This window comes from Bombus huntii, chromosome 3 (assembly GCF_024542735.1).
Source record: "Bombus huntii isolate Logan2020A chromosome 3, iyBomHunt1.1, whole genome shotgun sequence".
Classification (NCBI taxonomy): domain Eukaryota; kingdom Metazoa; phylum Arthropoda; class Insecta; order Hymenoptera; family Apidae; genus Bombus; species Bombus huntii.
This window is the reverse complement of record NC_066240.1, coordinates 10291370-10309457: the sequence shown is the minus strand read 5'-3', so window position 1 is coordinate 10309457 and position 18088 is coordinate 10291370. Positions and strand designations below refer to the sequence as shown.

The window sequence follows — 18088 nt, the reverse complement described above, 5'->3', positions numbered from 1 at the left end:
ATGCCTAATCAATTATCCGCCAGTAGAGGGACGAGTTCACGCCCTTTCTTGCTCGTAGCTCCCGAAACACGTTCTCCTTGTCCCGTCAGCCGCCCTGCCGCGAAGAAATTACCAAGGTATCAAGGGGATCACCCCTGACCACCCCCGTGTTTCTGCCGCCTCGATAATTGGCCTACCCAACTTGCCGGAATTCGTGCAAGCCTGAATTCGTGTCGCGAACCTGTCAAACAACATTGTTCGTCCTTCGGGCAGCGCAGCCTGCTTTGGGATTTCGTGATGAGTATTTTGTGAAAGATTTATGTTTAGTGGCGTTTAATTGTCGCGTCGTGATTTGAAGAACGTTTCACTCGATTAAGTTTGATTTATGGAACTGGTATAACGTAGCTGTGTCGTGGTTAATTGAGATGGGGATTTTAGAGAAAGATATGACATTTCTCTGACTTGAATAAATCGTTTCACACAATCTACGTATCTCTGTATCTTTGAAACTACTGTAATCTTTTTGGATTTTTATGTTTCAATCTAACCTGGATCTCTCGTTCCAGCAAAGGAAAACGTTCTGTAACGTTGGAAGAGGACGTTTAACGTAAGATTGAGACGAGAAGTCACGCGTGCCAATGAGAATTTTCTCATATTTTGTTCGAGATTGGTATAACATTAGAAAGGTACGATTGGGTATTTAAAAATAATCAAAAGATTCGGCATTACGTTTCACATGAATACGTAAAACTCAGCTATCTAATTATAACCGTAAACACAATCCAGAATTATCTTGTACCTAAACGTAGTCCATGTTAATACTTTTCTATTTTTGTCTGAAATTTCTTTGGGAAAAAAGAAAAAGAACAGAGACTACTTTATTAAATAATCTGTACTTTGATCAGTAGCATTTAATGAATAGAGAAACCGAATATTTAATCTATGTTTAATCCACATTATTCTTAATGAATAAAGGAATCGAATCTCTATTTGATCTATATAGTAGATAACGAATAATGAAACTGAAACGAAATGCCTCACAAGACTCCACTATGTTATTTTCCATCGTTTCGGCTCACGTATGTATATTCGGCACACGACTATTAACAAGAACGAGATGAGAATTACACGTGATTTCACAGATCTGAGAATTCGACCAACGTTTCGTTTTGCTGATGGCGTACTAATTAGAAGGTCGCCAGCAAGGGAAACGTTCCCGTGGTGGAAAAGACCGAAGATGAGAGCCACAGAGTTCAAGATAGAGTCGCGTGGGAGGTAATTTAGGAATTTGGGAGGGAGGAAATTTAGTAAAGCCTTGACCGTGCACAGGGCTCATCTGCCGGTCTTACGAACCCGACGCGAAATTAACGCTTTGTACGCGGCTTCGAAACTGCGAAACACCGCGAAGTAACGCCGGTGTATAAAAGGCCGCTTCATTAACTTCGTTACAAAGAACTCTTCCCTTTCTCCTCTCGCCTCTGTTGCGCATATGTATTCGTGGTATCAGTTAACATCTTGGCGATCTTGGTAAAATCTGTAACTTCTACAACTTTTCCTCCGAGCGTCGTTTTGACAAAAAAAGATCTCCCAATGAAGTACAATTATCATTAGGAATTACGGGGGAATCATTGGGAAGAGGTGACAATATGTTTTCTTTTCATTTTGGGGAAAATAGCTTAAGAATTTTCAGGAAAAATTGTAAGGAATTCATGTAGGAAAATAATTGGAGAATTTTTAATGAAACTGTAGTATGAATGTGTATAGTAAATAATTTAGATAAGAAATGACAATACGTTTGTGGTGAGTAAATAGTTTGAGAAGTGTCAAGGGAAATGGTAGATAAATAAGAGAAGATAATTTATTGAGAATTTTAATGAATATTGTAAAACGAATTTACATGGTAAATAATTTGGAAGGGAAGCGACATTAAATTTGTAAATGAAAATTTATGGAGCCTTGTTATGGAACGCTTTTACATTGGACATTACAATATTTTACATAAATTAATACTTTATATTTGCTATTTTATTAATATTTCGTAATGAATATTTTATCATGTGTTTAATACAAATTATAAATTATAAATTAATATTAATTTATCATTATAAATTAAATTGTTCAATAAAATAACAACCATATACATACATAGCTGATGTAGAGCGATTATATTTACGGTACTTTGATTGTGTTGTACGACTATAATGAAAGATCACATTAATTCCACAATGTTATTTATTTGTAATAAATTTTAAGATACATGCACGCGTAAGAAATAAAAGGACTATTGAAATGATTTTCAGAATGAAACGTCCATGCATAATGAATTCACAGTAATATGTCTGGCTAAAGACGGTTCATTACTACTTCCACTGCTTTGCTCCGTATCACACATGTATTCTTCGTTTATCTTGCATATAATCATCCTGTAATTTTTCTCTATAAATCTTTAATATCCTTGCATGAAAATTAATTATTATGCTTCCTAGAAATCTAGAGAGATTTATATAAAGTTAGATTATGTTTTTGAAATAAACCATATTTTTGTTTCTATATAATGACAAAGAAAAAGGCGAATTCGATACGCTGTCTACAAGTGATCTTGATAAAAGAGATTTTATTGAAACAGATACATAGCTTTCTATTTCTTTATTTTCCGTTCAAAGCGTGCTCAAATAATATTTGACATATGTATATCTCGTATCGTGATATGACAACTTGCATTGCCTACATCATTCTCAAAAAAGTCATTTTATAAAAACTATTGCAACCAATTAAATACACGATCATACGAAATATAATTGTTTAATTATATTTAAACAATTATTCGATAACATTTATTCAATTTCGATGAAAGGTAAACGCAAATCGTAATTGCGGTTTTATAACACGGAACCAGGAAGAGGAAATGCACTTGTTTGGCGTACATTGATAGCATGAAAACAAAATAAATAAATTTGACATATATCTCATGTTATCTTAATATGAAAGCATCATTGTCTTTAGATAAAGGTTACACGAAACAAAGCAATACGTGAACACAGGAAAATAATTCTATATGGTGTGTCAGTACCACAGAAACACAATGACCAGATATCAATAAACAAATGATGAGAGAGCAGCAGTTATCGATGCAACAATTAGTAGAGTCATGATGAACGGTTTCGGGCGTTAAAGCGTGTTGGACAAAACCGATCGAAGAAGGTTTATTGAAGACAGTTTAATCGGTCGTTAATTCTTGCTTGAATTGTAGAACACATCCGCTACAAGCTGGTCGAAATTTTACGCAGATCGCCGATTAGTAATTCAATGGACGCCGGCTGGATTGAAAATTTCCCCCGGAGTAGCGGTGATTTAAATGAAAATGATTTGCGCGGCACGCGTAATATGGGATAATTGCGTTTCGTGCGGGACTTAATGGAGTTACGCCATTTTAATTATACATCTCGCGTCGGATCGTGTTTTCCTCTGTGGCGTATTCTTCGGGCCCCCGGTTTTTCATCGCGTTACCATCGCGACTTTTATTCAGTTTCGATGAAAGGAAAACGCCATTCGTAATTACGGTTTATAACGCGAAACCAGGAAGAAAGAGGAAACGTGCTCGTTTGACGTTTATACTTATATTTTCCGTTAAAATATCGTGAGGAATTTTTCATGGAAATTTACGTAAATTACCGTATCCTTGTGGAAATGGATTTATCGAATTTCAAACTGTAGAAAATATTTAGGTTGAAAAGCAAATGGAACGGGGCGAGAGAACCGTGGCTGCGGAGTGGGGAAGTTTCCAGTCGACAATATGGAAACGAGAGAGGGAAAATCGAAGTTACAAGAAATTTATCAGGCAGTAAAGTTATGAAAGTGATGGAAGAAACGTTCCTTTTCGAGATTTCGATCGATGGCAAACGCGACTATCATTTCCAACGATTTTAGTATATTTTCATTTGTCAGGAACCGTGTTTGCTTTTCCTGCTTGATAAAATCCGTCGTTTTGCGTTTATTTTACGCTATAGATACAACTAGATTACAAAAATGTTAAGTTAATTTTACGTTGTGGATATAACTACGTTGATGTTACTTTATATCTACACAGCATAATCATTTTTTGAATAATTTTCTGCCTAATACGTTTTAATAAATTCATAGTATGAATAATTAACGATGATAATTTATCATACAGATTCGTTTACAGTAGCTTTAGCTTTTTCCATTTTTGTTCGTTTGTAATTATTTAAATTCCGTTTGAATCATATTTGAAATTTGGAATTTCAGAAATGGAATATTTTAAAATATTTATTGGAAATATAATGAATTGCCATTATAAGACCATTCTAGTCGAGACAAGACTTTTTCACATTTAATCCAGTTTAAAGTAAAACTTTAACAAGTTGGCTAATGATAGAATGGTAGATCGATTACGCCAACGAGTAAGATTTCGAATTGATTTCGTTTTCAGGTTTCCGGGCATTTATACAACACCGGTCAGTTCCTGGTATTCAGAGCGGATCGGGAAGCGAAAGTGCGAGTCAATATAACAGGTGGCCCACTCGCCTATCATTATCAATTCGAGGAGATCTACATACACTATGGAATGGATAACGATTACGGATCGGAGCATCGCATTAACAACTACGCTTTTCCTGCAGAGGTGAGTAAAAGGTTTAAGAAATTAAACGCGAGCGTGTTCCATTTCGCGAAAACGATTGCCGTTAGAAGAATATTTATTATAAGTGAAATTTAGCTGAAAGCTTACCAGAGAAGAGGAATTATAAGATTGTCCATTAAAAAGTGATTATGAGAATTTATTAAAATATGCAAGGTACAAAATTATGAAGAGAGAATGTTATATTCCTAAACCGTAGCTAAATATTACACAGGCAAACACATATTCTTCGTGCACAAAAATCGTTGAAATCTATTTCTATTTTGTAAAAACGATTGAAATGATAAAAATCAAAAATGATCGCTTGACAAACCGAGAAAGAATGTCGCGCAAAACGTAGCGAAATTCGTTAACAATTTTATGGCCGCCGGTTGAAAAGTCGAAATTCCAGAGACTTCGGTTGTACGCGGAATTTAATATCTGCAGTCCGGTGAAACTTGATAAAATCCGGTCATGAAATTGGGAAAAGAAACAGGTAAAAATAACAGAACAGAGAAAGAAACGATTTCATATCACTTAAGCTACGAAACGAATCTAATTTCAAACAATATCACTGTTTTATTCTGTACAAAATAAAACTATGGAATAGAAAAATAGAGGAAATTCATTCGAACGAAAATAAAATATAAATTAGGAATAACGTATTTAACGTACGATGGGAAATTATTTGTTAAGCGAAAAATTTTAAAGTCATTGAATTTTTCACCGACATTGACCATATTGATCATTCTCGATTCAATATTGATGGTTCTCGTTGAAAATCTGTCAGTGCCTCTGCCTTTAATTATATATTATCACGAGTCTTCGTTTCAATGTGGAAATCGAAATCATCGAAACGAATCTCTTTCGTGTCTCTCTTCCCACTTTCAGTTTAACGTTGAAAAAGTAAATTCAGTTGTTTCCTGTTTTCATCTTTTTTTTTTTTTTACTGTGCCGTTCCAACAGAACAAATGGTAGGCAATTTTTGTCTGTCCACTTTTTTTTACGCGTTGCTGGTCCCATGGTCGTTCTTGCTTATTGCCTAAAAATTGCATTCTGACGAAATTCAAAATCACACAGCGTGTCGGAGCTATGGGATGAAGAAAGACACGAGGTAGTAAATTATCAAGTGACATATGATCGGACCACTTTAGAATTCGAGAAAGTGTAATTAAAGTGTGCAGGACACGTAGGCACCGAGAGATCTACGAAAATAATTGAAACGATGTACGATAAAATCCATAAACTAATTTTGTCAAATATTATTCTATCTGTTCGACGCTGTATTGCTAGATTTAATTAACACGCCATTATATTAAAATTGAACAATCATATTTTGTACCAATTATTAATTTTAATATTTCCAATATTAAAATGAACACTCCTCGATCAATAAAACGCTAGCTACACTAGGTTGAAAGTACAAAACAGCCTAAAAAATATTAGTTAGATCTCTGATATTCGTAACGAGAGTCATCAACGAATCATGGACAAGGTTAAGGGTGCAACCAGGACGCAGGAACCTGACAGCGTAGTTAATCGAAATTAATCACGGAGCCGACTTCGTAACGAGACAAATTAAACATTCGTTAAACGCGACGTGACGATGACCCAATTAACTGCGACCTGCTCATCCTGCCGGCAAGCAGACCCTCTCCACGTGCGACCCAATTCTCGTCTCCTGGACGGTCGGCGAACCGCGAAAGAATATCGTCGAGCTACGTTGCCCGTCCTCCACGACTTCTCGATTTTAATTAGTGTAGAATGCAACACGCTCGTTTCCACGATTTTGTTCCCCGTGGCGGAAAAATATAAAAGTTACTTTTCCTGGGAGTTACCTTGGACTTCCAAATTAGGCTATGATGTTGGAGGAATTAATTTATTTGATATTTTACTCGTAGACGTATATTTTCCATATGATTTTGGAATTCCTTTTTTACTGATACATCGACGATGATAATTTTTTTTATTGAGAAATGTAACATATTATACATACATACATATTCCACCACATACACTATTTTACATCACAAAGCACAAATTACACGTATATTATTTTCTTAAACTGTTAAGTATCATTTTTAAAAAATGAAACAAAGTAACGAACGGACAATGACAACGTGACAGATGTCAGTTGATTTTGCTTTCAATAATACAGGAACGAAAGTAGAAAGAAAATTATTTGAATGACAAAGATCCATCTTAAAAATACGAGGGAGAAAAGATCGTCTCGCACTCAGAACCATTTAATTAAAGAAAAAAATAATTAAATAACTTCATTGGCTTTTGAGGAACCAACTTGTAGCACTTATAATTTCATGAGCTGGGTATCTTTAAAAACCAGTAATTATCTCACTCGATGCTATCCTAAAATTGTAGAGATGATATAAATACGGTGCAGTATTAATATGCGCACACAGTATTCTACCGATTGATATTTCGCGTCTCACTACCTATTTCGATGAAATTAATATCGGATTCTCGATAAAATTCCAACGAAAGTAAATACAGCGCCGCATGATCAAATGGAAATATCCAAATAATCTCCATGCAAATATCCAAAAATTTGATAACACTTTATCTCCGTCATTCATTGTATTCACTAACGAATTCATTTATACCATACGAAACCATATTCGTCTAACATAAGTAGTCAATGGTAATTTCTTCTTTCTTTTTCCTTTATTCCACTTAAACATATTTTTATTGTGTCTTATACAAATAATCTATTACTATTTTAAATGAAACGCAGAAAACCATTCATCTTCCTTCACGAGCCAAAAGTTTGCGAATGAATATACTCGTTGGTAAAAATGATCAATCTTATTAATTGGTTAAAATAATCCAACTAATCTTTCTACTATCAAATACAAAAACACATATGAAAATCAAAGAAATATCAATACCAATATTGCAACACCGTCTTTCTGAATCACCAAAAAAATAAAAAGAAGTAGAAAGAAACTATTTTCCACTTCAACTGCCCTTCAAACTATCTTACACTTGTCCATACCTCTTCAAACGTAATTCAAACTTGCAACTAACCCTTTCACTATCGATATAACTCTTAGAATTCCCACATTTGACATGAACAAACCGGATCAAACGACGTCAAACCACACAGAAAGAAGTTGCCCGAATGGATCATAAGCCGGAAAACAATTATTTTCGAATCAACGCGGCTGCGACGCGGTTGAAATCGATTCGAGGTTAATCGAGCACATAATTCAGCGGCAACGCTGCGTGTTTGCACGCAGCAAATCCGAAATCCACACGCGAGCAGGTGCGAGCGGGACGCGGCGCAATCAGCGGCCGTGCTTGTGGCCCGCAGCCGCATCCATTTTCACCGCGTCCTTCTTTCGCGCTTTTTCCGACCTGTTTTCCGCCGCGCCGACCGTGTAACTCTCGCTGACGAATGAACTGGCGAACTACCACTGCGTTGAATGATAAATCCTCAACTCGTCGCGTTTCCAGATCTGTGTACGCGTATGTACGGCTGTGTACATTCCCATTCATAAGTATTAAGACACTTGGGGAAACTCAAGTTAACCTGAGAAATTATTAGAGAATTGTCAAAACGTTTAATTCTCAGCAGGAACCTCTAATAATTTATCTACTAATAATCTTAATGAATTGCCAAGTCAAAAGTTGTAGATTATGAACTTCTAGTTTATAATTTTAAGACTTGAACGATTTGTAATTCGCAAAATTTTCTGCAGCGCTCATATTTGTTTCGTTGTTAAACTTGATGTTATTACGCAAGAAAATTATTAGAGCGTTGATAATTTGTAAGTTGCATGTTGTAAAAATTCAATAATATTATTATTGTAATGCCGTGCAAGGGACAAAATTAATGGATTAATTTATTTCTTGTAACAATATCGTACATATTTCGTGAAATTAACGTTTAATAGCATTGAATATTATGTTTCCCATTGTTGTCTAAATAGAACTTCAGAAATGGAAACGTATTTTCATTTTGTGCATACACGTGACTTTAATTGCTGGGAGAAATAATTTCCTTCTCCTGTGAAAAGGTTATGAACATGTAGATTAACTAAGGAGAGTAAAGAATACTTAATTAAGATTTCTTAAAAGCATGATGTAATTTCGTATTCATAAGTGCTTTAAATATGTAAGAAAATTGTAATTCGTTCTGTAGGGAAAGAAATGTGCGAAGGAATATTAATTTTGGCACAAAAGCAGGAAATTCTCCGAAATTCTAAACGGAATCCTCATATATCCTCGTTTTAAACATGATTTTCTAAATATAAGATAACTCGTAATAATTTCGAATTAAATTTATCAATCTGAGTGTCAATATATCACTCTCTTTAAACGTATCAACGTTAGCTGTAATTGAAATTCCGCGGAAATTACATGAAACTAATTTCGTGTAACATTATGAGTTTTGTTACTTTTGACATTGAGAAATTGATGCTAATCTTGAAAGCTACATATTCGAATCAATTAATTTTCCAATTGTATATTTCGAATCCCAAGATTCTTGAATATATTCGTATTCCTGTATCGCATACGTATTATATGAACGGTTCTTTTACTCCCAGTAGCATAAGTCAACTGCGCGCTCAGTAGTACAAATCAATCATAAACGGCCAGGCTGCTTCTGTTGACATAAACAAACGTTCCACGATAAATTTTACAACGATGCAGCTTAGCATATATCAATGAATCATCGGCAGTGCGAGTCAATAAATATTGAATCATTAACAATTCCAGTGGCAAGAGTCAGCCTTGAATCATTAACTATCAGTGAGAGTACATATCATAACTGGATGCGTGGTCTGGCATAATAATTCCAAAGCTACCATCTACAAACATTGATCTATGTATGTACCTCTACGCTTCCTCATTTTTTCTACATATTTTAATTAACTCTTTCGATTATAGTAGTGTTTTTTTGTACAACTTTTGTCCTACAACTGTACGATAATAATTAATATAAATATTATAAATAGACTATCTAATATGATAGAATATTATAATGTTGGAAATAAAACAAAAATTTATTTCAGTAATTTTAAATGTTTTTTATCTATATACAAAAGAATTAAAGAAATCGTAAAATAACTCCGTACAAAGAACAAGCTCGCGAAACCATTTATTACGGAAATAGAAAAGACCTTGAAACACTAATGGCCGGAACTAATATATTGAAAAGTAGTGGTAATTACGCTCAATAATAATAGCGGAAGATCATGCTAGCCGCAAGGCAATTATGATTAAAAATTACTCTTGTTCCCGAGCTACCTTTTACGTTAACTGTTATTCGTAACTGTTCGACGTGCGTGTTCTCAAAAATATTCACGTAGATTCATTTAGCAATGGGAACAAGGACAGGCCGATTTTACAGTTCTATTAAGATCACTCCGATTCTTCATGTCGCAATTATTTATTTAGTTACACGCGATTCTTCGGTCTCAACGAATCACTGATTGTTTTTAATAATCACGAGAAACAAAGTCGAATGAATCGACCATTACATGCTTCATGACCTGTTCCAGTCGTATGTGCTTTTCTTTTTTCTGTCTGTTTTTTCATTTCATTTTACGTTTGTTGTTTCTCGTTTTATCAGAAAGGTAGATCATTGCGACGGCAAACACAGCTGGTCCATCGTCGTTTAATTGCAAATAAAATTTTAATCTGGAAAGGGATTGCATTGATTCCCGGCGTAAACTGCCTCCGCGATTTCCATTTTTATTCGACCGGGACTCTGTGCATATCTGCACGCAAATCGATTGCCGTTCGAATTCGTAAACGACCGAGAAAAAAGGAATGAATGATGCGTCTATCTTTCGACATTCTGGCTCGTTGACGTCCTAATAGAGATAGAAAGCTGAAATTTTCGAAAGGCTGGATCCGATCGTGAAAGTTTCAATTTGCTTCTTCATTGTTATATAATAGATCATTCCCGTTGATATTTACATATTAATTAATTATGCCCAAGAACATTAAATTTCGTTTGATTTAGCAGCATTTTCATATAATTACAAAAATGAAAATGAAACGTAAAAACGTATAAAACGTTTCTTCGTTGAAGAACAATGCTACCTACAAATAATTTTGGTAGCCACTGTATTTCAGTGCCAAATATCACAGCAAACGTTTCTTCTTACTTCATCAGCGCCACAAAAGAGATCGTATTAAACATTTGCTAAAAACACTCTGTAAAAAATTCCAAAATTTATCGAAATCAGTCTTAAAAATCATTAACTCGATATCATCATCGTCTAAACCATTCATCTATCGAACGAGTCGGATCAATAATTAATCGACAATACGATGCGCTAGGCTAATTCAGTCTAGCACGCCGGCCATAAATTCGTGACTCTCAAACCGGGAACGCCTGTGTGGACATCCGGTTCAGGTGCTGAGACAAGGAGGGACCATTCGAGGAGCCACTCGAGCCACTCCATCAGCTCCTTCTCGAGTAGGCTTTCGGCATCAAAGCGGCTCGTCGCTCAAACATGCCGGTAATGGTTCAGACTCGCTCGAGTGCCGTGGCTCTGGGAATCCCCTTGTCCTCCTGCCAGCCCTTTCAAGCAGACCCTTCGCCCTTCTCCGTGACCCGTGCTTCTTCTCGCTGTCTCCCTTCCTCACGTTCTATTCTCCTATTTCCGTTTTTCGACGGACAAGACGACACGACGCTGTCTCGCACGGATTTGCTTCGATATTTTTGTACCACAAGGTTTCGTATACAGTCGGGGACAAAAATAAGGATATGGTCAGGTAATAGTAAAAGGTAAAATTTAATCGAACTAATATTATCGTTGTATACTTATTTATTATATATTCTCATAATAAATAGATTATTTAGTAAATAATTGAAATAACATTTTTGTGTAAACGAAAGATAGTTAACGAAACATCATTGATATCTAACAAAGACAGTAATTTTGTAGGTAGAGAAATTCTGTTTTCGATTGAAAAATTCTTTTTCGCGAATTAAAGATTCATCTTAATGAGATATTCAAATTCGTTGTCTCTAATTCTACACATAGAAAGGACTAGCATCTTTAATATACAATCGTAAATTGGTTTTTCAATTTTAAATAAAAATTTATGATATAAAATTTCGTTCCGTACGAAGGGAGAAAATGTTAAGCTGGATATTTCTGTAACATCGTGAATTAAATCGTAGTTACAGTTGTTTGAAGAAGATTTTAATGATAAAGCGATTTAAATTGAAATTGAAACTACTTTCATTTGCCGCATCTGGGGACGAAAGTAAATGGCCGTTTGACGATTAAATCAGCGAAGACGGATTTCGTAAATACGTTAACAGACATTCTCGCCGCAGGCGGACGGACTATATACTCTATCACGAAATTCTGAGATTATAACTTGAGCTCTAACCTGGTTCCGGTTCTCATAGAGCAAAGCGATCCCACCTCTCCGTCCCCATAGCGTCCCAATAAACCCGGTTAACCCGTTCTGTTATCTCCACCTCGCTCTTTGACCCTCTATCCATTACATTTTATCTCGTAATCTGTTCTTTACTTTTGATCACTTTGTGGATACACTCTACATATACAACGACGTTCCATAACGAAGGATAATATTCATTAAAAAGTACTCAAAGGTATACTTGAATTAAATTGAATTATTTTAATTGGGATAAATCATTTATTTTAATCGACGATTATGAAATAATATTTGATTATTTGAAAAATTCCTAGAGGGCGGACTTTTAGGAATTTTCCGATTTACAGTATTTACGTTAGGTATTTAGGTATGAAAAGTTTCACAAGACCTAAGTAATTCATAATGTACTTAGATTAATGTACAATGTGAAGTTGAAACTTTGAAACAAATTTTCAAAGTCGTCTTTCCCGAGACTGAAGGCTCATAAGTAAAAAAAAAAATTGTTCCACATTTTCGATTTATAATTTCTTGAAGAATCGCCCATCTCTCAGTTTTATTATCGGTAACTGTACTCTCTGTATTATCGTACGGTTAAAAGTTTTTAACGATTAGGATGATGATATAACACTCTTTTTCCTATTTTCACTCATATACAAATTATGTTATAACATTGTTTAAGAAAAATACCTGGTACACGTTTGTATGTTCTTATTAAACGATGTATCTGGTGAGACGGTAATTTTCGCTCAAGTTATCAGCATGATCGGTGCTGTATCATTTCCCGGGATTCGTAGTATCCGGTGCACGGAATTTGCTTTGTGCCGTTCTTGTTTACAGTCTCGTACAAATTGGCCGTAGCTGCGGTTGATGCCCATACAGACGTGTCCCGTTTGTATCGGTTAGACCGATTACCGTCTCTGTTTGCTTTAAATCGCGAACGGTTCGATCAAAAGCTCGCCGATTGGAATTGAAAAAAATAAAAAGAAATGCGCGCCAGGGATCATCCTAATCGTTCTTTCATTATCATTCTACGAACGTTGCACTATACAGCAGCCATTGTCTTTTTGTTTCCATCGCAGAATAGAGAAACACGACGAGATTCGTTTCTACTCTAAACTTTGGAAAAATTGATCCACTATGCTAGCAGCGCGGAGGAATTTTTGAAATCTCTCTATTACTTCTGTATCGGGGGGGAAATAGTTCTGGGAACTGTTTGAAGAGAAGTTGTGCAGCTAGAGAAACTTTCAGATTACTCGAATTGCGAAGTTAGTTGGTGGATTTTTGGAGAATTCGGGAATTTAACAATTTCGATGTTATCAAAGTTGGCAAATTCTTTGCTAGAGTTTGCACTATTTTCATTTTTAGTGTTAGATTAGCGTTGTAGGAGAGTTGTGCAAGTTCTAGAGTTATTAGAATTGTTAAGGTGATTATCTTACGATCTCATTCTCAGACCACAGGACTTCTTCTATCTAGAAAACCTCTGTAGAGATACACCTGTTTTCTTCCTTTCAATGAAATTGGCTTAAAACTAAATTCTAGAACGAAGATCCTTCCTGACATTAGTTCGAAAAATATAATGCAAATTTATACTACTCGATAAATTGTTCCTGTAGAATTTATTCTCCCATAAAATAATACTCGTTGTAACAAGATGGAGAAAATACAGCAAATCTCGACAGATTATCAAAAAGAAAGTGAGACAATTTATCGTACCAACAACGACGAAAGATCGAATGCATGGTTGATATCGAATCGTGTATTTTGCACGGGTGAATATCATCCAGTACATTCGTGCCTCTGCAAACATTTCGAGCGTTTTCGCAACATTCGATAACGTTCGACGGTACATACAGAATCCACGTATGCAGAACACCTCGCTTTTTGCAGATTCTCGTAATGTTTTCACATTTTTCGCGACGGTAGTTCGTGTCTACATTTGTTTTCGTTTCCATTTTAACGGAAATAAAGAAAACTTAAATAAATATATTCTTACAAAACGAATATTTCATTGGACAAAGTGTTTTGATCGATTTATTTCATTTTCATTCGTTTCTCTTAGTTCGTTATTTCTAACATACGTATTATATATGCAAAGTAGATGGAATAATTGTGATTCGTTTAATTCGTTTGATTCTTTACTTTTAAAACAATTGTAAAACGGGTGTATATTTTATTATAAATACACTGTATTCATAAACTATATCCGTTTAGAGTTTTTCAAGATTTATGAGTCCGTTGTACACACATAGGATTTCGAAATCCGTCTGTGAACAAACTCCAGTTCTTTTTACGATATACTGGTATCGACATACACAGTTATAATATGATATATATCCGCATGTAAATATTCTGCGATTGTCGATCTTACTATATAACATTTCGGAACATTATCAATCAATCTAGCGAGACTTATCCAAAGAGGAACTTTTCGATTAAAAATTTGCATGGAAATAATAGCTATCGTATATATATTTTTATTCACAGCTGATATTTTACAATTCAAAGAACATCACATTTTAATTCTCTGTAGCTTATGACAGAAAGCAGCTGCAATATTAATTATAGCTTTTAACAACTAATATTAAACGTGAATAAACCAAATTATGACTAAGTATAAGTATAAAACGTTAGTTTATTTATCAATCTGTATCTATTTAAAATATAACTGGTAAAGAACAATTATAATCTGAATTAGAATTAACAATATGATAAAATAGCAAAACAAAAATTTACAGTAGAATCGCAGTTATCTGAACTTATCGAGAGACAAACAGTTTGTACAATTGGAGTTTGCTTGTTTTCTCTATTATTTCTTATTTTTCATTCGTATCATGGTACATTAAGTTTGTCATTATTGTATAAAATATTTAATTACTTACAAAATGTTTACACGTTTTAATAAATAGACGTCCACTCTATGACCTAAATTATTTTCTAATTTCCCGATTTACTAATATTATCGTTTGATAAATCATTATGTAAATGTTACTTTTTTATATAGGCGATCAGTACGGATAAACTTTTATAACTCTTGATACGAGCAAAATGTCCCAATAAAATAAACCGTTTCCGTTGTCTGGAGTGACGAAGCGTGGTCACGTCGAATCGCAATTCAAAGTCGTTCCTCCCGACGTAATATCCGGAAACGTGGCGGATACTCGTTCACCGTAAACGTTATTTACATACCGCGAGCTATACGGTTCGCGACGAAGCGATCTCGTAAAAGAATACGATCGTTAAATTGGACGACGTCGTGTATAACGCGTTCGAACGAAATTCGGTTTCCGTAACCGCGCGTTTCGTTCGCGTCTAATATCGTGAAATTAATTTCCTTCGAGTCATCGTAAAATCAGAGCGTGGACGATCCGTGGCTTTGATATCGAATTAAACCTCGATCCAATTATGGAAAGCAGTGATCGTTTCAGGAAAATTAAGCTGCATCGTAGACCGAACATTTCGAATAGTTATTCGTTATTATTTGCATTAGTTTAATTTATAGGTTAGTAATAGTTTATATCTTTTAATTATTAAAATCATAGGTTGTAGGTTTGATTAACACGCTATTGAAATAAAATACTAAAATATTCATGAACAAAATATTCAATCTAATTTCAGAATATTTTGTCCACTTAGAAAATATCAAAATTATTCAAAAAGTTTTTTGAAATTTTACACCCTATGAGATGAATTACGTTCGTTACAATTATTAAAATGTGGTGTTTGATTAACGTGCTATTGAAATAAAATACTAAAATATTAATGAACAAAATATTAAATCTAATTTCAGAATATTTTGTCCACTTAGAAAATATCAAAATTATTCAAAAAGTTTTTTGAAATTTTACACCCTATGAGATGAATTACGTTCGCTACAATTATTAAAATGTGGTGTTTGATTAACGTGCTATTGAAATAAAATACTAAAATATTAATGAACAAAATATTAAATCTAATTTCAGAATATTTTGTCCACTTAATTACTAATGTACCTACGTCAGTAATTATAACTGTAGAAAATATCAAAATTATTCAAAAAGGTTTTTCAAATTTTACACCCTATGAGATGAATTACGTTCATTAAAATTATTAAAATATGGAGTCCAAAGCAATCCGAAAGGACATTTTTAAAGTAAAACCTCCTACTGTTACGTTCGCAATAACATCCGTAAAATAAAACTTTTCACTAGCATCACCTTTTTGAAAAGGCTTTTCTCTCATTAGCGACCGTCAATCTGCACTATGAAATCGAGTTTGTCAAAAATAGTTTATCCTTTTTCAGCTTCGACTCGCTAAAATGATATTTTTATAAAATAAAAGGGAAAAACGTAGAGAGGAAAGGATGGTTATAAATTCACGCGAAGTAAAAAGCAATACGGTAGAAGATAAGTGAAACGCTAAAAGGAAAAGCGTAAATAGTTGCAACGAGAAATGAATGATAAAAGTGGATGGGGATGTGCTTAACGCGGAGGAATGCGGTCGGTGGTAAATGCCGTTGACTGGCGTTGATTCATGGCGCATTGAAAGCACCCGATGCTGCTCATCGAGAATGCTCAGCTATAATTGTTGGCCGCACTTCAACCTTTTCATTACTTCACGGCTCGACGTGATCTCCCTCCATTCGTCACCTGTACTTCCATACTGTTCGTTTCATCTTCAGGCCACTATGAAATCATGAAAAAGATGTACGATCGGTTTTTATGAATTTTGGATTGTATTATCAGCAGAAGAATGTTTCCATTTTTAATAAACTTTTTCCATCATACGATTACGATTACGAGTTGATTAGTATGTTCAGAGAACGTTTGAAAAATAGATTGGAAATTATAAAATGTGATAAATATATTTGTAGCAAATGACGTCAAGGATTCACTGACAATGTTTTGTATACGATTCCCTGGAATTTTGAAGTATCAGCTCTTTAAGTATTACATTAAATACCATGCTTCCTTGTTTTTGATTACGATAATTATCGTAATAAATAAACTTAATCTAAATAAATTTAAGATATACACTACTGACCAGAAATTTGGTATTTCGAAATACTGAAATACATTCGATAGAAATACACTGAGTTCAAGAAAATTATTAATTGACAAATGTAACATCAGTTTATCATATTCTTCTGCTGTAATCTTCGCGTAATACAGACAGTACAATAAATTCCTCTAGAAAAACGCTCGCATTCTATATATAGCGAAGAATTTTCACGGAATGCGAGAAAGTTTCTGCATTGAAGGATCACACGAGGAAAATGTATTTCATTCGGACTTTCGTTCGTATCGGCATTCAATTTTTCGTCGAAGATTGAGCTGAAACTTCGTGGCAGTGCTGCGTGCAATAAGAAGACGGGGCTCTATCGCATGGTAACATTTTTCGTCGGAGAAATGGTTCCCCATACGGGTTTCTACGGTGTATCTTTTGCGTGGAAAAAGTAAGACGTGCCATAGAATCCGAAAATCGCCTCTTTCGGGCACGCAAGTAGGTCAGAGAACCTGAGTCAGACCATGGCTGTGTATGGTTGGGCACGAATGGGAAGCTTCCCTGGCCATTCTCGAGGAAATTCCATCAGGCACACGAAATCCTCGGCTCAAGATGCTCCAAGGAACTCGATTTTGTCGTTAAATTCCACCTCTTTGAACCTGGTGTGCGCCCGACGTCTTTTTTTTTCTTATCGTGATTAAATTGAATGATTCAAAGTGATCCATGATGCGTGCTGTACCATTTGGTTGATGTGAAAATTAACGTTATAAAATATCAACTTCTTTTAGTTATTAAATTTACTTTTACGTTATTACATAACATATACGATACGTATTTTGATGATAAAATACACACGAATATAAACACTATTTTCCCTAATATCAGATAACTTAGGCGAATCTTTAAATTCTTCTTCTTTGTTAAATCTTGTAATACTCCACAATTCGAAATTTTTCACTACGAAAGAATCTATTCGTCAAATGATTAATCAAGCCAAAGCGAACTAAACCACATGCAAAATTACATAAGATATAGGACATGAAATACAACAAAATTTAAGCTTAAAATTAAATAACCCAGCTGGAATCCAAGTTAACCCAACAAAAC

At 34.6% G+C, this 18088-nt stretch overlaps 1 protein-coding gene across 3 annotated transcripts in view; it reads left to right on the top strand.

Moving 5' to 3' along the window:
* The window catches only part of LOC126863748 (carbonic anhydrase-related protein 10), a 226734-nt gene that overhangs the window by 170088 nt on the left and 38558 nt on the right, over positions 1 to 18088 (top strand). For all 3 annotated transcript variants that reach the window (XM_050614218.1, XM_050614219.1, XM_050614220.1), the window contains exon 4: positions 4430 to 4621. In XM_050614218.1, the coding sequence (XP_050470175.1) occupies positions 4430 to 4621 (192 nt within the window). The remainder of the gene's footprint in view (positions 1 to 4429; positions 4622 to 18088) is intronic.